The sequence below is a fragment of the Salmo salar genome, chromosome ssa15, assembly GCF_905237065.1.
Source record: "Salmo salar chromosome ssa15, Ssal_v3.1, whole genome shotgun sequence".
In the NCBI taxonomy this organism is placed as follows: Eukaryota; Metazoa; Chordata; class Actinopteri; order Salmoniformes; family Salmonidae; genus Salmo; species Salmo salar.
Window position 1 is genome coordinate 65921882 of NC_059456.1, and position 25749 is coordinate 65947630.

A 25749-nucleotide genomic window follows, 5' to 3' on the forward strand; every position below is an offset into this window, starting at 1 on the left:
TCGGGGAACAAAACATGTATCTTGGGTCCATGGCCAGGAAACTCCCCAGAGAACTTGTGGTCAATCCTCAAGAGGCGGGTGGACAAACAAAAACCTACAAATTCTGGCAAACTCCAAGCATTGATTATGCAAGAATGGGCTGCCATCAGTCAGGATGTGGCCCAGAAGTTAATTGACACCATGCCAGTGTAACCGATGTGAAATGGCTAGTTAGTTAGCGGTGGTGCGCGCTAATAGCATTTCAATCAGTGACGTCACTCGCTCTGAGACTTGAAGTAGGGTTTTCCCCTTGGGTCCCTGGTTCGAGCCCGGGTTGGGGCGAAGAGAGGGACGGAACCTACACTGTTACACCAGGGCGGATTGCAGAGGTCTTGAAAAAGAAGGGTCAACACTGCAAATATTGATTCTGCATCAACTTCATGTAATTGTCAATAAAAGCCTTTGACACATGAAATGCTTGTAATTATACTTCAGTATTCCATAGTAACATCTGACAAAAATATCTAAAGACACTAAAGTAGCAAACTGTGGAAATTAATATTTGTGTCATTCTCAAAACTTTTGGCCACGACTGTATACTAACAGTTGAGGAGCAGTGTAGTGCAATGGCATGGATACTGTTAAAATGTCCCCTGGTGAATATAGTCAAAGTAGGCTTGGTCCAGCCTGGGAAGTTTACAAATTGTTGCAGGTTGGTGCAAGGGAAGCTTAGTTGTGGACCAATGAAGGGTCCTCCCAGAATTCTGATTTCACCTCCCATCCATTCCAAACCGACCCTACTGTAGCACTTGATCTGAATGATTTGGATGGGTGAAAGAGATATGGTGTATCTCCATCCATGTCATCTTTAAGCCAGTGGAGCTTTCACCATACTGCTTTCACCAACCTTATAACTTCAGGATTCGGATTGGGCAGTAGTGCCCCCATGGATTGGCAGGAAAGTTATAGCACCGCCCACTTTTACTGGCTCCGAAGTCGTGCACCTCTACCTCGCTCCCCCCTCCATCAGTTCCTCACCTCACAACTCCCCTCATCCCTCTCTAGAGTGCGATCTGCCCCCCTCGGCTGGAGGCTCAGGTTTATCTGGAATCAAGGTGAAAGCCATTCAGGAGCCGCGCGCTATAAGGTGAAGGAGGGGTCCTTCACGAAGCCGGGGGGAGAGCGAGCGATAAGGACTGGTAACGGGGTTTGACTTTTTCTGCGTCAATTCTGATTTGAGGGGCGAGCGGGAAGCCATGTCTATATTCTCAGCTCTCGGGCTGCTTTTGCTGTGCCAGCTTTTGGCATCATCTACAGCCCAGGTAAGCGATGGCTTTGGTGCGCCCGTTATCCATCCCTAATGTTTTCATCCGCCACCTTGTGCTCGGAATTGCTGTTTGTATAGCTTCTTTGTAAACTGCCTGAAGAATTTGTAGGCACTCAACTGGCCTGATGTTCTCATTTAGTTAATAGTTTATGCGTTCTGCTGTGGGTGTAAATGTGTCAGTCTAATCCTTCCATGATAATTAGGCTTACTGCAAGGTGGTCATATATAGGCTATTTGTGATCCATTTTGATATGAACCTTTGACCCAGTTTAATACATAGGTTATATTTAGATGGTTTCGAATTTTTCCTACGTGTTAGTGCCTTTCTTGTTTTACAAGGTTGTATGTAGCCTAGGTGTCGATTTGATTTCTGAATGGGTTATTGAAACAATGAGGTGATTTATTTATTTAATCATCCACAGGTGTCCGTGAAGGACTGGATGTCTTTTCAGTTACCTTTTTTAATTTACTTGCGAGTTTATGGAGTAGGGGTTATGGAGTAGAGGCTAAAGAATGCAGAGCCTGAAGATCAGTGGCCTGTTCACAATGACACCTTTGTTCATTCAGCCGTGCTCCTTGGAAGCTTTAGGAAACAGCTACGCTTATTAGTCCAGTCTGAAATTAAATAAACTATATTTTTCATTATATTATTACACTTAAATTATTAGTTTGTGGCCCTAGAAATGAGTTGCACTGCCTGTGCGTAATTGGGGTAATTTCTGCGCTCAAGAGCTCAGTTGAATAACGGTTATTTCATGCGCATAGCTTTGTCATCATATATTTTGTGATACATTTGATTGTTTTTCACAAATTCTTGGAACGGTATCATCGAAATGTATTTTAAATTTCTTTCAGATTATTGCTTAGGAGATTCGAAGCAATATAATAAGCAATAAGGCCCGAGGGGGGGGGGGTATATGGCCAATATACCACGGCTAAGGGCTGTTCTTTCACACGACGCAAAGCAGAGTGCCTGGACACTGCCCTTAGCCGTGGTATATTTGCCATAGACCACAAACCCCGAGGTGCCTTATTGCTATTATAAACTGGTTACCAACGTAATTAGAGCAGAAAAAATAAATGTTTTGTCAAACCCATGGTATATGGTCTGAGTTCATAACATAATATAACCAGAAGACTACAAATGTGGCCACTTCTTTAGCGTTCTGAATGATGACGCACGACCAGTTCACACTATTATTGGAAAACTTTCAACAACAAGCATTTAGACTTTGTATATATATTTTTTTTAGGTACAAGGTTTATCCTGTCTATTTTTTAATTCGTAATGCGCACATTCCTTCCATGCCCATTTGGACATAAAGCAGCTTGATTTTAGATCATTTATAAAGATGTATCACATGATAATACCTATCTGTCTTGCGGATATTTGTATTGATTTTTGACGTCTTGGTTTTGTGTCGTAGAGACCCGGCCCACGAGGAGCAGTCGGGCCGCCGGGACCCCCGGGACCCGCAGGGAAGGATGGTACTGACGTGAGTTAGCTAGCCCAGACACCGAAGCATGAGGGTCTCTCTCTCATTGGTTTTGAGACCACTGTAAGGTAGTGGAGTGTAGTAGAGCTGGGTTTTGCTATCCAATTACTGAATGAAGTTGTCAGCATGGCTGAGGCAATCAAGTAACTTGTTACTTTAGCACTCGCTTGTCAAACACATTTTAACATTTACTTATGTAGACCTACATTAGGATTTATGCCAACTTTTTATAGGGAAGGTGTTGTCTTTAATCCTAATAATAATCAAAGTCATTTTTACATTTCTACAATGTTTAAGGGGGGAAAAAAAAAAAAAAAGAGTTTATTGAAGTTGTAGCCTACTGATTAACAACAACCAAACTGAAATCAAATGGATTGAAAATCCAAGTATGACTGATATTATATTTGTAATCACAGTTGTATCAATTTCCCATCATTGACTATAGTGGTGTTTTAGTATCTGTCTTGCAATCAAATTGTGGTCAAATGTTCTCTAGTTATCCAGTTTATAACAGATTGACTCCTCCCACTGAGAGTCTTAACCCTGCTTTACAGGTATTTAGTCATCATTAAACACTCTTTACTCTGGCCTTTTTTTTGGCCAGAGGGCACTTGATGACACATCAGAGCCAATCATGATAGAAATGGGAAAAACCAAAGGTCTGAACTTAAACCAGAAATCAAGTTCATACTTGTGCTATATGTTAGAAGGGAAATAGGATTATGTGCTCAAAAAAAAAAAAAACCCTAAGGCCTATGGTCTCAAACCTTACAATAACTTGATATGTTAATCATAACAGAAATTCAATACATTTGATATTTTATGTCTATCAAACCTTTAGATGTTGGGGATTGAATAGTTGTGTTGCTTTAGTGGAGTAAAGTCAATTCACCACAGTTTGGAAGGCCAGCCAGCCATACAGAAGACCCATTCATTCATGCATTCCCCAACCATACGAGAGCATCTAAAGTTACCCCTCACACCTCCTTCCTCGCCACCCTCCCCTCCCTTCTCCTACTCCCTGTCCAAACCAACCTGAGGCTTTCATCATGTGACCGTTCCGCTCAATCTTTTAGCAATGTTTATTTTCCCCCATTGCCCACTGGGAGATTTAGGGCAGAGGGTAACTACAACCTCCTGTGTGTTAAAGCACTTCATACACACAGTCTGTCTATCACTGGTAGCCATTTAACATATAGCTTTAGATGCGTTTCATTTCAGTTTGTGTTTTGATTGACCTTTTGTGAAAAAATGGCCAGAAGGACGTCCGTATTTCACAGCTTTCTGCTGAGATGGTATTATTCGTCTTTAAACACACATACACACACACTCACAGTAATTGAGTGGCATTTGTGACTGTGGACTTGTATTAACATATAACTTAATCACTTGTTATTTAAGGACATGATATGTCCAAAAATCTGTCCAATTCCCAGACTGAAATCAAAGGCGTTTGAGATATGTGTCCTTTTGGAATCTTATGTTGTTTCTTTTGATTGACAGGGCAAAGATGGCCCTGCTGGACTTTCAGGGAAAGCTGTGAGTATAACAACAGAACATAAACTTTTACAACAACAGATCAACAATAACATTTTGTAGGGTGTTTGATTGTTCTAACACAGACCTGTTCCAATGTTTTAGGGACCCAAGGGGAAAGCAGGGGCAGCAGGAGGACCAGGGAACCCAGGCCTGCCCGGCCTCCCAGGGGTGGACGTAAGTGACCCGTAGAAACTCACACACACACACTGGTCTTGTTATTGATGCGTAAGAGATTGCCTGAATTGCTGTCGTAGATAACTCAGCATGCACCTATTAGATATGCAGTAGCTTGAGGCTATTGATACCAAACTGTACTCCTTGACGCTTGCTTAGACTGCTTCCCAATATTCACTGTATCTCATCGTATAATTGACTGCCTGGAGTCGACTGATTTGGACTGAACAGCCTGCATACAGAACGAGTAACCTGTCCTCTATTCAGTGAACAACTTGCTCATAGCTACCTCTTGTTAGAGAACTTGAATGAATTATCCCATAAAATGTGTCTCCCATCTATTCAAACAGTTGAATAGAGTAATTTATATGTAATAAATAGCACAATATAATGTCTAATAATGTTTCAATGATGTTGTGATTCTTCCTCAGGGATTGACAGGTGCTGATGGGCCTGCAGGGAAGGACGGTCCTCCAGGGGAGTTGGTAAGTGAAGTGCCTATCGGTCCCCCAAGGTTCCTGCATGGCTGTTTGCCTCTGGATGTGCCTCATTAACTTTAATGACATCTTTAACTAAAGACTGCCCCTTTGGCCTCATCAATCAGCCACTAAAACACACACATACACACAGATGCATTCACACACATACACGGGTGTGCGCGCACACACAGTATGTACAGAGTGACAAAGGCATTAACGATTTGAGGTGCCTTAGTTAGCTCAACTTATGAAAACCCACCCAGAGAGCTGGTGTTGTGACCTTAGAATGACCTTAGGCTGAGGTAGGTGCCATCCAGTCCTCTGTGTATACTTATCTGTGTGACCCTACAGATTAGAGAGAAAGGGGGTTAGTTACATTGAGCTCCTAGAGACTTTGGTGGGCTAAAGCTAGTACCTACTCAGGCCTCTGTTTTCTCCCTGTCGGGACGGATTTGTCGAGCTGGCTCTGGCCCTTTGTGGGAATGTTTTTAATGAGGGATAGGGTGACACTGAGTCAGATTTATCTAGCGTTGACCGCTGCTTTCCTAATCCCGCCTGGAATGCGCACAGCTGCCCACCAATCCGGCCAAGACTATAGGAAGTAGAGGGATCTGCGGCTTGGATGCAGGAGGAAATAAATACAGTTATCCTGTGAGGAAGATGAAGCGCTGAGAATATGAAGGATGGCATGAAAGCAGTACAGCGCAGGAGAACGTAATGGTTTTATCTAGCACCCCCAGAACTGGATATGAAGTGTTGGGAGTCATGCATTAAATGCGAGCTATGAAAGGATGTTAAAAGGGTCCTTTAAGGGAGTAAATGAAGGGAGTAAATGAAGGGAGTAAATGAAGGGAGTAAATGGGTCCGCTGTCAAAATGGAGGCAGCCCTCTGCAATTCAACTAATTAGTCACACTAATCAGGAAGTGAGTGTTTATTTCCTGGCTAACATCCATGCACTAATGGGATGGAAGGTTGACAAGCTTGGACGTTCTCTCCCTCCCCCTGCTCACACTGAGGAAGGAATTTGGGCTGAAGCTGTTTTCAGAGCAAAACACAGTTGCTACATTTTCAGGAAGGAAATACCTTTCGCTGTCAAGACATATCGACCACCTCCCCAAAACAGTCACTAGATAATGAAGTTCACCGATGCTCTTCAACACACATAACCCGTCTTTACTGCTTAGACTAGAGGAAGATACTGTATGTTTTCACTATTAAAGGTGAGGATTCTTTAGAATTTTTGCATTGTAATTTCAGAAAATGTCTATAGTATATCTGCTGTAATAGTGGAATGATGTGTGTTTCACAGTATTACTTACCCGCCAGTGTTGTGATTGGCTGTGATATTCGCCTATTGATTTCTCCCGCCGGAGCAGCATCTGTTGTCAAACTGGTTGCTAAAATTCTACACCGTTCGCTCAATTTCAGTTTATGTGAAAAAACAAGCACTGAATAATGTAGAGAATAATTGCACCATCGAAATCGCTGTGAATATATATTTTCAATAAGAAAAAATATAGTTTTTTTTACAGCTTTTTGAAGCTGGTGGACCAAAATCGCTGTTTAAAAGCTGGTGGTAACTTTCACATTTTACAGCTTCAAATAGCTGTAAAATAAATCAAACAGAGAATTACTAGAGATACTGAGAATAACAGTAGAGGGATGAAAACTGAAAACAAACCACGACACATTCCCATACATCACAGGAGACATGCACACGTGTGGCTCTGTGTGTGCATGTGTGATACGTGCTCATGTGCAGGTGCATGCGGGCGTAAGTGCTGTGTACTGTATACAGTGGGGGGAAAAAGTATTTGATCCCCTGCTGATTTTGTACGTTTGCCCACTTACAAAGAAATGATCAGTCTATAATTTTAATGGTAGGTTTATATGAACAGTGAGAGATAGAATAACAACAAAAAAATCCAGAAAAACGCATGTCAAAAATGTTATAAATTGATTTGCATTTTAATGAGGGAAATAAGTATTTGACCCCTCTGCAAAACATGACTTAGTACTTGGTGGCAAAACCCTTGTTGGCAATCACAGAGGTCAGACGTTTCTTGTAGTTGGCCACCAGGTTTGCACACATCTCAGGAGGGATTTTGTCACACTCATCTTTGCAGATCTTCTCCAAGTCATTAAGGTTTCGAGGCTGACGTTTGGCAACTCGAACCTTCAGCTCCCTCCACAGATTATCTATGGGATTAAGGTCTGGAGACTGGCTAGGCCACTCCAGGACCTTAATGTGCTTCTTCTTGAGCCACTCCTTTGTTGCCTTGGCCGTGTGTTTTGGGTCATTGTCATGCTGGAATACCCATCCACGACCCATTTTCAATGCCCTGGCTGAGGGAAGGAGGTTCTCACCCAAGATTTGACAGTACATGGCCCCGTCAAATGATGCGGTGAAGTTGTCCTGTCCCCTTAGCAGAAGAACACCCCCAAAGCATAATGTTTCCACCTCCATGTTTGACGGTGGAGATGGTGTTCTTAGGGTCATAGGCAGCATTCCTCCTCCTCCAAACACGGCGAGTTGAGCTGATGCCAAAGAGCTCCATTTTGGTCTCATCTGACCACAACACTTTCACCAGTTTTCCTCGGAATCATTCAGATGTTCATTGGCAAACTTCAGACGGGCATGTATATGTATTCTTCAGCAGGGGGACCTTGCGGGTGCTGCAGGATTTCAGTCCTTCACGGCGTAGTGTGTTACCAATTGTTTTCTTGGTGAATATGGTCCCAGCTGCCTTGAGATCATTGACAAGATCCTCCCGTGTAGTTCTGGGCTGATTCCTCACCGTTCTCATGATCATTGAAACTCCACGAGGTGAGATCTTGCATGGAGCCCCAGGCCGAGGGAGATTGACAGTTCTTTTGTGTTTCTTCCATTTGCAAATAATCGCACCAAATGTTGTCACCTTCTCACCAAGCTGCTTGGTGATGGTCTTGTAGCCCATTCCAGCCTTGTGTAGGTCTACAATCTTGTCCCTGACATCCTTGGAGAGCTCTTTGGTCTTGGCCATGGTGGAGAGTTTGGAATCTGATTGATTGATTGCTTCTGTGGACAGGTGTCTCTTATACAGGTAACAAGCTGCGGTTAGGAGCACTCCCTTTAAGAGTGTGCTCCTAATCTCAGCTCATTACCTGTATAAAAGACACCTGGGAGCCAGAAATCTTTCTGATTGAGAGGGGGTCAAATACTTATTTCCCTCATTAAAATAAAAATCAATTTAGAACATTTTTGACATGCGTTTTTCTCTATATTTTTGTTGTTATTCTGTCTCTCACTGTTCAAATAAACCTACCATTAAAATTATAGACTGATAATTTCTTTGTCAGTGGGCAAACATACAAAATCAGCAGGGGATCAAATACTTTTCCCCCCCACTGTATGTGCGTGCATTTATGTGCTTGAGTGCGTGCAACAGTGTATGTGCGTGTGTCTAACTGTGTGTGTGTGTGTGTGTGTGTGTGTGTGTGTGTGTGTGTGTGTGTGTGTGTGTGTGTGTGTGTGTGTGTGTGTGTGTGTGTGTGTGTGTGTGTGTGTTAGTGCAGCAGTCTAGTCTACACTCATCCAATATAAAGTCAGCTGGAACAGTGTGGAATGCAGTGTGGGTTGCCATGACACCACTGTGTTAAGTCTCATTGTGAGTCTTTTTCTCCCTCACACCACACAAACAGTCCAATCACAGCTGAGATGGAATGTTGTGGGGTTGAGTGTGTGTGTGTAGGGAGGGGGGGTTGCAAGGCAAAGGAGGGGGGCAAGGGGAAAGAGAGAGGAAACAGGGAGGGAGGGGGGAGTGAAAGAGTGGACAGGAAAAGGGGCACAAGATAAGGAGAGGGGAGTGGGGGGCATCTTTATTATACTCTTGTTATGGGTCATATCAGGTCACTGCAGCACTTTTCAGCTTAGGAAAAGTGTATGCAGTTTACATTTGTATCATCTTTATAATAATGTAATCATTTCGATTGTTTCCCACCTATTTGGACCAAGGCAGTTGCTCTAGTTTTGGCTCACTGATACATGACTCGCTGCTGACACGTCATCCCCTCCCAAAGACCTCGAAACCCAGTTCTGGCACAAGAACATGCATATCATGTTTTTAATCTAGTTGCCACCTAGTTCCATTGTATCTGTTGAAGTTGTCTGAGGGTTTGTGTGTCTTTGTCACTACAGGGCGATGCTGGACCTCCCGGGCCAGGTGGACCTCCTGTAAGTACAAGTTCATCTTCCACCTCAGTTACATGCCCAATAAGATATCAACGTAGCATTTATCACCGGTCCATGTTCATAACCTCTATTACACCAGACTGATCACTAGAAATATAGATGTTGTTGATTACACACACTCACCTGTCAACAGCTAAATCCATAACTAGGGCCCAGAGTTTCCTGGTCGAGTCACATGGTCAAGAAAAATGCTGGGCCCTACCTATAAGACACATACAAATGTTCCCAGTTATAACATAACACAAACACACACAGCTGTCTGTCACAGTATGCATACGGTGTACTGTCACACATCTTCAATTCCCCCTATACATTTGAACCATTATAAAATCAGCTTGTTATGACACGATGGCTCAAAGGTTGTCTTGTATGTATGTATGTATGTATGTATGTATGTATGTATGTATGTATGTATGTATGTATGTATGTATGTATGTATGTATGTATGTATGTATGTATGTATGTATGTATGTATGTATGTATGTATGTATGTATGTATGTTTTAATATGCCTTTCCCTGTCTTCCGTAGGGCAGAGGGAGACCGGGAGCTCCAGTGAGTACAGATGATCAAAACCAGTTTTCACTTTGCTTTTATGTGTGTGTGTGTGTGTGTGTGTGTGTGTGTGTGTGTGTGTGTGTGTGTGTGTGTGTGTGTGTAGATATTTTTGCATGTCTATATATGACTTCTTCTAGTTATGCATGTGTTTGTGTATGTCCGTGCCTGCTGCGTGTGTGTGTGTGCTCTCACCCAACCCATTTCTATTGTTTCCAGGGGCCACCAGGAGCCAATGGGCTTGCGGGCGGAATCGGGCCACAGGGACCAGCAGTGAGTGTTAAGACCAAATAATGAATTCATCCCGATTAAGAAAGATGTACAGACAGAAAACAGGGAAATATACACTTACACTTAATCACCTCTTTGACTGCCACTACTGGGTATCTAGTGGACTCCCTGGTAATTCATGACGAAGTAATCAAGTTTGCAAGTTTCATGTTTAACTACTGAATGACAAGTAAAATCTGCAGTACCAGATGCAGTATCACTCCAGGACCAACACTAGAGATCCCTGAGACAGACAAGACAGACAAGTCTCTCCAATCCAATCGTTTTCCCATAAACACCTTCATAAACAGTTCGCATCTCTGGGGAGTGGAGTAGGGAAAGGCCCCTGGATAGAGAACTAGGACTGATTGGAGTGATCCTGATGAGGCATGATTTCAGTTGAGCTTCATATCAGAGATGCTGGTCAGAGGTTCAGCAATGGAGAGTCAGTTTTGATTTCCTTTATTTTAACATGATGAGGGTATGGGACAATGTAAGTCTATGCAGTGATTTTGGAACAGTTTATTTGCAAATTAATCACGTTGATTGATTGACTCTAACCTGTGTGTTCCTTTGCCTCTCTCCCAGGGCCCTGAGGGTCTTGCAGGATTGGCTGGGCCTCCCGGCCCTGACGGACCCCCAGTAAGTAGAGAACATTATCTGTTGATTCTCCACCTTAGTGACATTGTTATTGCTGCCATCAGTCAGGGATGGATATGCGTGGTCACACAGATGTGGGGTGAAGAAATGCTTAAAGAAGAATTTTTAAAGAAATCTTTAAAGAAAGATGGAAATGTTACACGTTCATTTGGGCTCCCGAGTGGCGCAGCGCTCTAAGGCACTGCATCTCAGTGCTAGAGGCGTCACTACAGACCCTGGTTCGATTCCAGGCTGTATCACAACCGGCCGTGATTGGGAGTCCCATAGGGTGGCACACAATTGGCCCGGCGTCGTCTGGGGTAGGCCGTCATTGTAAATAAGAATTGGTTCTTGCCTAGTTAAATGAAGGATAAATAAATAATGATATATCAATCTGAACTTCATTCTTCATTCTACCTCTCTTAAGGGTCTTCCTGGGGCTCTCCCTGATGGCAGTGGAGATCTGTTGGTAAGTGTGAGGATGTTTTTTCAGACCCAACACATTTAAGTACATCAACCCTGTACTGTGCTGCATTGCTATGCACACCATTGAACAGCAATGGGACATTATTTTTACTACATGACTTTGCCTAATGCAGTGTTGTCTTTCCCCTTTATAGTGTCCTGCCATCTGCCCTCCTGGCCCCTCCGGCCCTCCAGGAATGCCTGGATTCAAGGTGGGTACAGGACATTGTTGCTTTACCTTACTCAGTGTGCCTTTTAAAGCTCTGAAATGTGTGCTTTTCAAATGACAGTTTCCCCCAGGAACATGACAGCTAAACTAACTGTTGTATCTCTCCTATTCTCATGATCTACCCTTCTTTGTCTTTCTTTATATCTCTCGCCATCCCTCTCTAAATATGTTTCCCTTGCTTCTTCTGCATGTCTTTCCTCCCATCCCCTCTCTCTCTCTCTCTCTTCATTTAGGGTCACACAGGACACAAAGGAGATAAGGGAGAGCTCGGGAAAGACGGCGAGAAGGTGAGGTCAACAAGAATGAAACTCAGAGAGCAGAAACGTTTACTAGTCTGAAGTGTTATATCCAGATGTGAAATACCTATTGTTAACTGTGTGTCCTGTTGTCTCTCCCAGGGTTATGCTGGCCCATCTGGTCCTCCAGGTATTCCCGGCACTGTGGGCCTGCAGGTGAGGGATGTCACCTAATGTGGCTCAAAACACAGACATTTTTATCTGTTGCCTGTTTGTTTAGATTGTCCGTTACTTTCTGCCCCGGGGCTGATGTGTGAATGCTATGCAGTGTTGATTGTTCTGATTGACTCTTATGATGGTTGTGATTGATTCTGATTGGTTCTTAACCATCCTGTGGTGTTGTTTCCCAGGGTCCTCGTGGTTTGAGGGGACTTCAGGGCCCGATGGGGGCAGTAGGAGACAGGGTGAGTACCATGCCTCTGATTGTCTTTGTTTGGAACTTACAGACCAGCACTTCAACAGGCTGCAGTGGAAACGCTGTCAGTTTCCCTGATTGTAATGCATCTACTGTCTCTCTCTCATTTTCTTTTTAGGGTTTACCTGGTTTCCGAGGCAAACCTGGTATTGCTGGCATCATTGGCAAGACAGTGAGTCTCTCCTTGTTTGTACTATCTGTTGAGTAGTGTATAACTCGTACCTCACTTCGGCACTGGTGTTTATGTCATTGTGTTAGGTGTCTGCCATTGGTCCCATCAATAAAAAGCTCTGTGTGTGTCATTTGACAATTCCAGGGTGATGTTGGAGAGAAAGGACCAGAGGGATTTAGAGGGCCAAAGGGCGAGATTGTGAGTAAATAATACACACATGCTGTACATTTTTGTATTGATATTTGCATGTCTGACTGAACATCCTATTTACAGGCAACTCTAATCTCTTATGAAATAGCAGACTAAACAGTCCTGTGATGGTAAATGGTGTGAGTACAAGAGATTGTAAAGGATCTGTTCAGGTAATGTAACATTGTTCCTTGTCATTTCTCAATAGGGCAAAATTGGTCCAAAGGGAGTTCCCGGGGGAGCAGGACCCAAAGGGGAGCCTGTAAGTCTTAAAATACAAATCTCTTAAAATACACATCCCTAATAAAATGTAAATCTCTCATGAAAACAGATATTGCAGATCTTAGACCCCTGACAAACAGAGTGTTTCTCTCCTCCACAGGGCATCCCTGGCAGAGACGGGAAAGATGGCACCCAGGGACTGGATGGCGAGAAGGTAAAGTGGCGCCCTTTTCTCCCAAAATGCTCTCTGCTCTGCTGACATTTCCCATGAGCCCCACGGTGGGTGTGGCTGATGTCATAGTGACAGTGTTTCTCTGCGTTGCCAGGGTGACGCCGGACGGAATGGGGTACCCGGTGAGAAAGGACCCAACGGCCTTCCTGTGAGTATCAAACCCAGTGTGTCTCCCTCCCCGTGCCCGTAGCTGCTGTGTAAAGCATGACATTATCTAGCGTCCCACTGTGTAAAGTGGGCCATTATCTGTCCCACTGTATCCTACTAGGAGATGCCCTTAAACCTGCACACTCTGATTCTCTTACACACTCTAATGATCACACAATCATATCTAACTCAGTCTCTCACAGTGTGTTTACTAGGCCCTTCCCATATAATCATAGTACTACAGTGGAAACTACCCCAGAGTCATGTTTGTATGTCTGTGTTTCAGGGTTTACAAGGAAAGGCTGGCGCAAAGGGAGCCACAGGAGGAGTTGTGAGTATGACAACAATACATAACCAGGTCATGAAGACAGTGATTTCATAAAGACACGGATATGATGTATACAATGGGGCCATAAAGAGAAGGATATCATAGTTATTACCACCGCAGAGATCATATTAAGCTATGCAGTTCTAATATGTAATTCTATGGTCAAACCCTAAGTGGCTATTCACTATTTCCACACCGTGGGGGAAAAATTGGGGGAGTTCTCGTAGACGGCCAGCAAAAAAAGCCTCCATTTACATGTTGCTTATGAGTGCATTTCACACTACTTTTTGGTTCTAATTGGATTGTAGGGCTTGTATGAATGTCCTGCTTAATATAATGTTTGTGACATCGTTGTAAATGAACTGCATTATACAACAACTTCATTTCAACCAGTAAAATGGCTCTATGGCTACAGACTGTGTCAATGAGCAATAGCATTTCAGCTCACAACTGCTGCATCCAAAATAGGCATTTTGCAACTATCACAACCAAATGTAATTTTAGCGACTGTAAAAGCAATAATCAAAACAACATTGTAAGCATATGAGAACTCCAAAAAGTGTTTTTGTTTTCGAAGTAAAAACAACGTAAATCTAGGCTATTTTCTTAGTGATGTCATAAAGCCATTGATGTCACAATGATATTATGCAAACAAAAGATGGAATCATACAGCTAATATTACAACTGATATCATAGACCCAGTTGGTATTAGATATAACGTCACAGCCTTGGCCGCCTGTGGGGAAAACACAACAGCTTTTCGGGCATGTTTTTTTTTCTTCTCTTTTACAATAGGATTCAAATGGAAAGAATGTTTGTTTTCCCCAATTTGTGGGTGTGGTCAAGGGGGATTCATTCTTATTACGTGAATACAGACTCAAAAGAAACAGCAAGTGGTGTCACAGTCAGTGATGTCATAAATGTGTACTGTGATGTCACACATCCAGTGACGTCACAAATGGTATCATACAATCAGATAATAAACCATACAGACAGTGATGTCACCAATTATGTCATGTCAATTACAATCAAAGGTTCCCGGCTCAGACGTTGCATACATCAACCAATGGTTGCGTGCCACTTCATCAACTGTGTCGTCAGGAACCAGATTGCTATAACATATGATGTGGTTAGCTAATACTTAAAATACCTATGCAGGTGTTGTAAGATCTGGCAAGAATGTGCCCATTGGAACCATACAGACAGTAAAGTCACAAATGACATCACACTTTCAGAGGAAATACACACAGTGGTGCCACAAATGACATCATACAATTAGAGGAACCATTAAGCCAATGGCAGTGAAGTTAAGCCACCACATAACCCTTCTGTTAACCCTTTCCTTCCCAGGGCGACCCAGGAGAGATGGGAGAGGCAGGGCCGTCTGGAGAGCCAGGTATTCCTGTATGTATCTGATGGGCTTCTGGGGCAGTAGGGTATTTTGGGGGTGTCTGTGTTGTTTTGTTACATTGCAGTTGTGGTGTATCATCTCGTCTCACCTGCCGGCACCATCATCTGACTCCTCCCACAGGGCGACATCGGTATCCCAGGAGAGAGGGGCGAGGCGGGACCCAGAGGAGTGGCTGTAAGTAGTCTAGGTCAAAGTTTAATACCGTATCCATGGAAACGTGGCAGCATCCACCGGTTGAGATAGCAGTGGGTAGCCATGTACTCCACCGGTTGAGATAGCAGTGGGTAGCCATGTACTCCACCGGTTGAGATAGCAGTTGGGAGCCATGTACTAAGGCGGTAGGTAGTTTACTGGTTAGAGTGTTGGGCCAGTAACAGAAAAGTCACTGGTTTGAATCCTGGAGCCGACAAGGTGAAAAATCAGTCGATGTGACCTTGAACAAGGCACTTAACCTTAATTTGTTGTAAAACAATACATTTCACTGCACCTATCTGGTGTGTGTGACAATACATTTTTTTTTAAATTTGTTTTATTACCAAGCAGAATAGTAGTCAACATAACAGAAGTGTTTTTCCTGACCGTTAGAAAGTATGGTTAAAACAGAGCGTGAAATTTCTGCCCTGCCAGAGTTTCCCCAGGCAACTGTAAGTGTTGTTATTGTGAAGTGGAAACTGCCGATGGAAGCAACGTCAGCACAAGAACTGTTCGTCAGGAGCTTCATGAAATGGGTTTCCATGGCCGATCAGTCGCACACAAGCCTAAGATCACCATGCGCAATGCCAAGTGTCGTCTGGAGTTGTGTATCTGGAGCAGTTGAAACGCTGTCTCTGGAGTGATGAATCACGCTTCACTCTCTGGTAGGCCGACGGATGAATCTGGGTTTGGCGGATGCCAGGAGATCACTACCTGCCTGAATGCATAGTGCCAACTGTAAAGTTTGGTGGAGGAGGAATAATGGTCTGGGGCTGTTTCTCAAGGTTCGGGCTAGGCCCCTTAGTTCCAGTGAAGGGAAATCTTAACGCTACAGCATACAATGGCATTCTAGATGATTCTGTGCTTCCAACTTTGTGGCAACAGTTTGGGAAAGGCCCTTTCCTGTTTCAGCATGACCATGCCCCCGTACCCAAGGCGAGGTCCATATAGAAATGGTTTGTTGAGATCAGTCTGGAAGAACTTGACTGGCCTGCACAGAGCCCTGACCTCAACCCCATCAAACACCTTTGAGATGAATTGGAACGCCGACTGCGAGCCAGGCCTAATCGAGAAATATCAGTGCCCGACCTCACTAATGCTCTTGTCGCTGAATGGAAGGAAGTCCCCGCAGCAATGTTCCAACATCAGGTAGAAGCCTTCCCAGAAGAGCATGATTTTGGAATGAGATGTTTGACGAGCAGGTGTCCACATTCTTTTGGTCATGTAGTGTATTACCACATTACCTACTGATGAGTCTGCTGCTCTCTCATTCTCTCCCATTATGCCAACAATACTCAACTCTTTCCCTAAAGTTTGGGTGTGACATTCATTTTCAGTTCCAAGCTTCTTGCCCATAAAAGATAAGTCATAACTTCCTGGATTACTTGTATTGTTTTCATGTGGACATTAGCAAGTGAAACAAGATGGTGTTACACATTTTATCCATCATCGTGTTGTTTGTTTGAATACTTCCCCTTGTTAGTTAAATGATAAAACACAATCGGTTGTGATTAACTAGGAGACTGTTGGATAGCAACATACAATATGAGTGAGAAAGGTACAGAGGAACAAAGAATGCTAGCATCGCATCATTACTAATAACAGGGGAGGTTAGAATTTTGGGGGGCGGTTAAGAGATTCTCTGGTTCGAATCCCAGAGCTTTGAGAAGGACACTTAACCCTCATTTATCCTGTAAGTCACTCTGGATAAGACTAAAACGTAAATGTAAGCGGTAAAACAGATATGTATGAAAATACCCTCAAATAAAAGATGACATTCTGTACTATTGCCTCATATGAAAGATTTGATCTCAAATCCAAAATGCTGGAGTATAGAGCCAAATGTACATATTTTAGCTTCACTGTCCAAATAAATACGGAGGGGAGTGTATATTCACACTATATACACACGGTGGCCAGTTTATTAGGTACACCATCCCGTTCACTAAAATGCTTTGCTCCTACAGACAGTGAGTCACATGGCCATGGCTTGCTATATAAAGCAGGCAGACAGGCGTCGAGGCATTCACTTACTGTTCGATTGAACTTTTGAATGGGCAAAACGAGTGCATGGTATAATCGTCGGTGCCAGGCTCGCCGGTTACTGTATTTTAGAAAAGTTCGGCCTCCTAGGCTTTTCACGCACAACAGTGTCTAGGGTCTACTGAGAATGGTGCGACAAACAAATAGCATCCAGTCAGTGGCAGCTTATTGATGAGAGGTCAAAGGAGAATGGCAAGAATAGTGCAAGCTAACAGGCGAGCCACAAACAGGCAAATAACAGCGCAGTACAACAGTGATGTGCAGAATGGCATCTCGGAAGTCATCGGTCCTTGTCACGGATGGGCTATTACAGCAGACGACCACACCGGGTTCCACTCCTATCAGCTAAAAACAAGAAGCGTCTCCAGTGGGCACGCGATCACCAACACTAGATATTAGAAAAAGTAGAAAGACATCGCCTGGTCCGACTAATCCTGGTTCCTGTTGCGTCATGCTGATGGCAGAGTCAGGATTTGGCGTAAGCTGCATGAGTCCATGACCCCATCCTGCCTGGTGTCAACGGTACAGGCTGGTGGCTGGGGTATAATGGTGTCGGGAATGTTTTCCCTTGGTTCTAATTGAGCGACGTTTCCGTGCCCTGACAAATTCAGGCTGTTCTGGAGGCAAAGCGGAGTACGACTCGGTACTGGAGGGGCGTACGTAATAAATTGTATATAGCTATATTCTCCTCCAGTTAGATGGAGGCGGTGGTGAAGACAGGAGTGTATAAAAGAGGTATGGATGAAAGAGGGTCAGAGACACAGAGGGGATTTTGTCTTTGGTTCCCCATCAGAACCCTAGAGGGTGGGAATTCAGGATACAGCCAGGATATAAAACACCAGGGTTTCCCAGACTGGGTCCTGGGCCCCTCCCCCTCCACGGCTGGTTTTAGCCCCCAGCACTACACAGCTGATTCAAATAACCAACTCATCGTCAAGCTTTGATTATTTGAATCAACTGTGTAGTGCTAGGGAAAAAAACAAAACGTACACCCAGGGTGGGCCCCAGGACCGAGTGTGGGAAACCCTGCGCTACATCAACAATGACTCTTGGGCCTCTTTCTTCAAGCGCAACTGCAATATCCTCCTCTTACCAAGTTATAAACAATCATGTCCTTCTTTATTGGAGTCTCTTAAAAAGGTAAGGTTTGAATAACAGATCATATTGGATGAGGGAAGGCAAAAGGTCAAAGGTCCGGATGAGATGTACTTCCTGTGTCTGCAGGCCCTGATGTACTTCTTGTTGTGCTAACATAATGTTGTATATTTCCCAGGGGGGCATCGGACCAGTGGGCAACATCGGGGTTCGGGGCAGCAAAGGCTTCCAGGTCAGTGGTATGATGGGATACATCCTTTCTGGAAATTCCCTGAATGAAATTCTGTGTCATGTGTTGGAGGTCTTCTGATGGTGTCTATGTCATGTTCAACAGGGAATAAAGGGGGCTCTGGGGGACCCTGGCCTTCCCGGACCAACCGGAATCCGCGGCGGATTTGGTGAGAGGGTGAGTGTGACCCCGAACAGAACGCTTGCTGGCCAAGGACTGCAGAAGTGACCAACAGTGATGTTCACCCTGGGGATTTGAACATTTCACCATCGGTTTCCAAGCCCACGAATCGCTATTCACCACACAGATGTCCTTGTGGGAATAAACAAGGCATTTTATTTGTAGCTACAGTATGCCTTTAAAGACAGATTACAGCTATTGACCATCTGACCCAATATTGGACTGCACACAAACACGCACACACATAGCTCCTCCTGCTACACCCATTTAGATCAGAGCAGTGTATCCTCATAACCTGGACAGTGTGGGCTTACTCACTCCAGCCCTAATGCTGTGTACTGTACTGTACTCAGGAGAGAGGTGAGAAAGAAGAGTCCTGTTCAGGAGCCGAGGGCAGAACAGAGCCTGGCTTTATCCAGCCTCCCCCCCCCACTCAACGCACACAGTCTGCCGTCTATGGAGCCATGGGCTCTGCTACTGGTCTCCACAACCACTGGCTCTCTTTTATTCAACAGTCCTCTCTCTCTCTCTCTCTCTCTCTCATTCTGTTCCTCCTGCAGGGTCCAGTCGGAGCATCAGGCCCTAAAGGAGACGTGGTAAGTACACATGTACTACACTTGTAGCTCCCTACAGTAGGGGTCAAAGGTCAAATTAAGTTGAGAATTATAATACCATAGAAACCCCGTTCCCACTGTCTTCATTCAGTGTGCTCATGGGGTTACCCTGCTTCTTGCCTAGTTAAATATATATATATATATTTTTTTAATAAAGGGTTTAGAGAGAATCTTGCCATTGCCATTGATAATGGGAAAGGTTATAGAGGTGGGAATATGGTTTTATGGGCTCATTACAGAAGATATTGCGGGGTTATATTTTACTTTTGTAGGCACATAACCAAAGATGGATGTGATATTTCTGTGGAAGCTTCCATGCACACCCAATTATTGTTATTCAAATATTCACTCAGGTTTGAAAAGCAAAAGGAAAAATGATAACCACTAACTAAGTGGCATCAAAAAAGGCTTATTTTGTTTTCTGTTCAGGGTGTGGCAGGAGCTGATGGTTTGCCTGGGGAGAATGGAGAACCTGTAAGTTATCTTTCATATTTTAAGTTCAGTTAAATGAATATACATCCAATCAACATGAAAACATGTGTCATCCAATTTCTTTTGTCTTATTTGTCATTTTCAGGGTCCATTTGGTCCAGTTGGCCAAAAAGGAGAGGTGAGTAATCTCTTTATCTTCATCCAAACTGTGGAGTGAGTCCTTGTCAGTGTTGAATGTATGTTTGACAACCACAATATGTTTAGGGCCTAGATTCAATCAGATCAAGCGTTAACCGGTGATAGTAGACACCCGCATTGCGGATGTTTTGGTGGTGTCAGAGATGGAACTGTGTTGGAGCAGTCAAATCGGTGAGCAGCTGCTCGTTGTCACAAAGCCATACCCGCCCCACTCCAGGTAGAAGTCCAGAATGAGAAAGTGTAAGCTACATAGAAATAATTAACACTCGAATGGAAAAATTATTTAAAAAAAGATGTATGATTTCTATTACCCAAATCGAGGTGTAGATTACATCTCATAATCCAGTGTTTGAACTTGTAAAGAAGGCTGTATGGGATTTCTGTTACTGCGACTCCATGCAGTGGGAGCCACTTGTGGATTTGACAGCTCTAGCTAAAGTGGATCTGATTGAATAGAGCCCTAGGTCCAACTCCATTCATTGACACATATTTTACTGGCAGATTTGTCCCTCTAGATAACGACCACAACAGAGTTGAGATCACATTCACTAGGCGTACAGTCAAAAACCCTACTTAGTTGGGCTTACTAGACCAGTCTATCATTGACCCTTTTTCCACTATCTCACACATCTTTAGCGGCTCTTTCCCTTATTATGGTCTCTCTCCCCTCTCTATCTTTTCTCTCTGATGTGTTGCCAGAGATTTGGTGTTTGCACTAAGTGCTGGTGCCCAGGCCAGACTGCAACACACTAACTCATTGTACAGGATCCCAGCTCACATTCCAGGATTAGCTGGATTAATTAGCCTGCCGTACGATTGCTTAGCCCACTCTCTGCGATCCCCACTCTCTGCCATCCCCACAGGGGAGAAGGGAGTCATGCTAAGCTGCAGCACAGTTTACCTCACAATTAATGTAATTACAGCCAAGGCACTGATGTTGCTCGCTAACGCTAACTGCTGTTAGCTACAGCAACTCTCACACTTAGGATTTGTTGTGATCATTAAATGAATTATCAAATGAGACATATGTACACTTCCACACTGATGTTCTCAAGGAAGCACACAACTACAGTGCTTACTTTTCCAAAGCTCTTTGATAAGTCAGGTTGTTTCTTATTCTGGGGTCATCTCAAATGAACTACTGAACCAGAAAGAGTTGAGCTGTCTGATTCCCTCAGATCAAGATGTTGGAGAAGTTCTAAGTTTTGCCACAGAGTGCAATAGACCTACACTTTCTTCCATCAAAACTGAACACCTCCACTGAATTTAACTCTGTTTGACATTTACTAAGTGAACACAAGAGCTGTATATTTGATTTAGTTTTTTTTGTGCGTTTACAGTCTGGGAAGCGTGGAGAGCTGGGACCCAAGGGCGTGGTGGGACCACAGGGAGAGCTCGGAGCCAGAGGGGTTCCTGGGAAACCAGGCCTCATGGGCTTTCAGGGTGAACAGGGTCTGTCCGGAATCGCGGGCAAGATTGGTGTTCCCGTGAGTAAACTCTTTGAGTAACTAGGGTTAATGCTGTACTTCGATCCATGTAAACTTGGCAAGTTGGTGTCCCTGCACCAAGAATGCCTCAGATCAACTGAACTGTCACTGACGACACCTGCTGAAACAAATGTGTCTCCTCTGCCTCTGTTTTCAGGGTAAACTGGCAAGCGAACAGCACATCAGAGAATTGTGTGGATCTATGATTGATGGTGAGGATTTTGGAGATCAAAAGGGTTGTAGGATGCAGTGTCCTTGTCTTTCTTTAAATGACCAAAAAGGGACATTAACTCCTTTTTGACAAAAATATGTTTGCAAATTTCTGTTCCTCTGTCCTGCCTCTCTCAGATCAGATTGCAAAGCTGGCTTCCAACCTCAGAAGACCCCTGTCCCCTGGCCAAGTGGGTCGCCCCGGCATTGCCGGACGTCCAGGGAAGCCAGGCGAGACTGGGTCTATCGGTCACCCCGGCTCCCGTGGACCTCCTGGCTACAGAGGGCTGCCTGGAGACCTAGGAGACCCCGGTCCCAGAGGTAAGTAGCAGGAGATGCACAGGGCCATGCCGAGAAACATACAGCTCAAACCGCCTATGTGATCAGCACAGAGCAATGGACTAACAGATAGTAACTTTGCAGCACAAAACGTACTGTACGTCTCATATGAAGTGTACAGGTGTGACCATCTCTAGTATGTTAGGCATATTGCACAGTTATCATAGTAGTGCCAATAGATTGCCTTTTTTTTGTAACATTGTTTTCCGTCTCTTCCACAGGTGATCTTGGTGAACAGGGTGACAAGGGACCCATTGGAAAAGCCATCGAAGGGCGCATTGGAGACCAAGGAGATCAAGGTATGACAGTTTATACACCGTGCATTCACAGGGAGTGTGGTTTGGGCTAGAATGATACAAGTTAATGGGTAGTGAAGGGGAGTTGTATCAGTAGACTCTTTTTACCACAAACCCCTTCTTTGTGGGACATCTGAGCCTCTATTTAAGAGTAACGCAGGTTTCCCCTGTGTGTTTGGATTAGTGTGTACTTGTTGGGAGACTTGGCTCATTCCCTGCACTCTTGTTTCTGTGCCCAAAGGAATTCCAGGAGTATTTGGAATCGTCAAAGACGGGCGTGACGGATCCCCAGGAGATCCAGGAGAACCCGGAGAGGCAGGTAGGACAGGAAGGACCGGGCACTCGGGCTCCCCAGGAATCTGCGACACTACCGCCTGCCAGGGGGCAAATGTCCATGGGAAAACCTCCAATCCCAAGAACCATTAAACATTACCTCCCTCATTCCCGGAACTAGCCACCCCTGGGAGGAGAAAAGATGAGGAAGAGATGGAGGAGAGGAGAGAGACGAGTCACATAATGTCCTCTTTAAATGTATTTAAAACAAGACGGGAACAGTAACGACAGATTTATTTTGAGGAACTGAAGAACATCCCAAGAGTGTTAAAAGAAGGAAAACAGCAGTTTGGGAAAACAAAGAAACGAACTGAGACTAAAAATCTAGACTCCACCCATCCATGAAGTGGACAAAGCTGAGTAAACATTTGACAGGAGAGCTAGAAAACACCAGCATTGCTCCAAATACCATCAAAAGAGAATTTAAACAACTGAAAAACAACTTTTACTGGAAAAGTGCTTATGGGCCATTATTTTTCAAAATCATTTATGTGTGTAAAAGTATGTACTTATGTTCTTTCACTCCCTAAACATCTTGCGTCACATATCCCCCTATGGAAGATAAGTCTCCAAAACACTACAACCGTGATTGTCCTTGCAGTGAATATGTATGTGTCAAGGTCCTTTCTGCATAGACCGCGGGTGTTACCTCACAAGACAAGCTTACGAAATGTAAAATAGGAAGATATGTGCCAGTGAGCAAAGTGAAGACTGCCAAGGCGCTTTGTGTGTACCGCAACAGGCAATGAAGAAACCTAAGTGCCCAGATATTTTGTATATTGATGCAACCACAGTATCTTCCAACTCTTGATAGATTCGGGTTTTTTTTTAATCAGTTTGTAAAGTTTTTTTTTAATTCGTTTCACTTTTCATGATTACATGTTTGATTTTAAAATCTCCCCTTCCAATATGTTTTGAAAATAAATACAGTTGTGGATGCATTAGAAATTGTAATTGTAGAATAACACAATTTGTGTTCTTTATCTTTTTAATTTTGCAATGACCACATCCACTATATACCGGTGCTGTAACTATTAAATATACATGACTTTAAATACTATTTATTATTTGTGGGTGACTGTTGTATGTACAGTAAGATGCTACAGCACCATGTTGTAAGAAATAACAAATAAAGCCACTTTTCAGTAAAACATTACTCTTTTCTACACACAGTGCCTTGCAAAAGTATTCATCCCCCTTGGCATTTTCCCTATTTTGTTGCATTACAACCTGTAATTTAAATTGATTTTTATTTGGATTTCATGTAATGGTCATACACAAAATAGTCCAAATTGGTGAAATGAAAAAATAACTTGTTTAAACAGAAAAGTGGTGTGTGCATATGTATTCACCCCCTTTGCTATGAAGCCCCTAAATAAGATCTGGTGCAACCAATTATCTTCAGAAGTCACATAATTAGTTACATAAAGTCCACCTGTGTGCATTCTAAGTGTCACATGTTCTGTCACATGATCTCAGTATATCTACACCTGTTCTGAAAGGCCCCAGAGTCTGTAACACCGCTAAGCAAGGGGCACCATGAAGACCAAGGAGCTCTCCAAACAGGTCAGGGACAAAGTTCTGGAGAAGTACAGATCAGGGTTGGGTTATAAAAAAGTATCTGAAACTTTGAACATCCCACGGAGCACCATTAAATCCATTATTAAAAATGTTTAAGAATATGGCACCACAACAAACCTGCCAAGAGAAGGCTGCCCACCAAAACTCCAAGACCAGGCAAGGAGGGCATTAATCAGAGGCAACAAAGAGACCAAAGATAACCCTGAAGGAGCTGCAAAGCTCCACAGTGGAGATTGGAGTATCTGTCCATAGGATCACTTTAAGCCCTACACTCCACAGAGCTGGGCTTTACGGAAGAGTGGCCAGAAAAAAAAGCCATTGCATAAAGAAAGAAATAAGAAAACACTTTGGTGTTCGCCAAAAGGCATGTGGGAGACTCCCAAAACATATGGAAGAAGGTACTCTGGTCAGATGAGACTAAAATTGAGCTTTTTGGCCATCAAGGAAAATGCTATGTCTGGCGCAAATCCAACACCTCTCATCACCCCGAGAATACCATCCCCACAGTGAGGCATGGTGGTGGCAGCATCATGCTGTGGGGATGTTTTTCATCGGCAGGGACTGGGAAACTGGTCAGAATTGAAGGAATGATGGATGGCGCTAAATACAGGGAAATTCTTCCAGAGATTTGACACTGGGATGGAGGTTCACCTTCCAGCAGGACAATGACCCTAACCATACTGCTAAAGCAACACTCGAGTTGTTCAAGGGGAAACATTTAAATGTCTTGGAAAGGCCTAGACAAAGGCCAGACCTCAGTCCAATTGAGAATCTGTGGTGTGACTTAAAGATTGTTGCACCCCAGCAGAACCCATCCAAATTGAAGGAGCTGGGGCAGTTTTGCTTTGAAGAATGGGCAAAAATCCCAGTGGCTAGATGTGCCAAGCTCATAGAGACATACCCCAAAATACTTGCAGCTGTAATTGTTGCAAAAGGTGTCTCTACAAAGTGTGTGTGTGTGTGTGTGGGGGGGGGGGAATAGTTATGCACGCTGAAGTTGTTTTTTTTTGTCTTATTTCTTGTTTGTTTCACAATAAAAATGATTTTTCATCTTCAAAGTGGTAGGCATGTTGTGTAAATCAAATGACACAAACCCCCCCCAAAAAATCTAGTTTAATTCCAGGTTGTAAGGCAACAAAATAGGAAAAATTCCAAGGAGGGTGAATACTTTCGCAAGCCCCTGTATCAAGTTAATCAACTGAATGTTCATGCACTAAAACAATCAGTAGATAAACACTAACCAAAAACAAGTAAATTGTCACATTTATTTTTCAACTATCCAATATAAGCAGGGTAATGTGAAAAACTGTCACAATAACATACGAAACAACTTTTGAACAGAGTATATACAGAGTGAAGCATCATTGAACAATATACATTTATTGTATTTACTGCAGCCACAAGTACTAAACAAACCTGTATAAAACACAATTTTTTGTATATTTTTTTTTTTTTACAAATATTAGAATTCAAAGATGCACATACGATTAAGAATAACTAAACTGAAATCTAGTCAGTGGATGATCACGTTTTCATTAACTCTTCAATGCCAGAGAAACAGTGCCACCTGTGCAAGATATTCAGTAAATTGCTCTTATTTTTTTGGAAAAAGTTTATTGCCTCAGAATCACAACTATGTAAAGTTGTATAAAAAACATCTCTCCTCTACAGTAACCTGATCTATATGAGCCCTTGAGTGCAGTTAAACTTGCATTGTATAACCCA

At 43.5% G+C, this 25749-nt stretch overlaps 1 protein-coding gene across 1 annotated transcript; it reads left to right on the plus strand.

Annotated features, from left to right (window-relative positions):
- The first annotated feature begins 1005 nt into the window (after nucleotides 1-1005).
- LOC106571930 (collagen alpha-3(IX) chain) lies at nucleotides 1006-23594 on the plus strand. The gene is made up of 32 exons (XM_014145500.2): nucleotides 1006-1301; nucleotides 2734-2802; nucleotides 4306-4341; nucleotides 4444-4515; nucleotides 4947-5000; nucleotides 9173-9208; nucleotides 9757-9780; nucleotides 10000-10053; nucleotides 10639-10692; nucleotides 11117-11158; nucleotides 11310-11366; nucleotides 11617-11670; nucleotides 11782-11835; nucleotides 12030-12083; nucleotides 12213-12266; nucleotides 12411-12464; nucleotides 12664-12717; nucleotides 12838-12891; nucleotides 13004-13057; nucleotides 13343-13387; nucleotides 14735-14788; nucleotides 14916-14969; nucleotides 18304-18357; nucleotides 18460-18531; nucleotides 19095-19130; nucleotides 19578-19622; nucleotides 19726-19758; nucleotides 21119-21265; nucleotides 21423-21477; nucleotides 21614-21796; nucleotides 22036-22113; nucleotides 22352-23594. Exons 1-32 carry the CDS (start codon nucleotides 1236-1238, stop codon nucleotides 22534-22536), a joined length of 2037 nt encoding a protein of 678 aa, XP_014000975.1. The 5' UTR covers nucleotides 1006-1235; the 3' UTR covers nucleotides 22537-23594.
- The last annotated feature ends 2155 nt before the right edge of the window (nucleotides 23595-25749 follow it).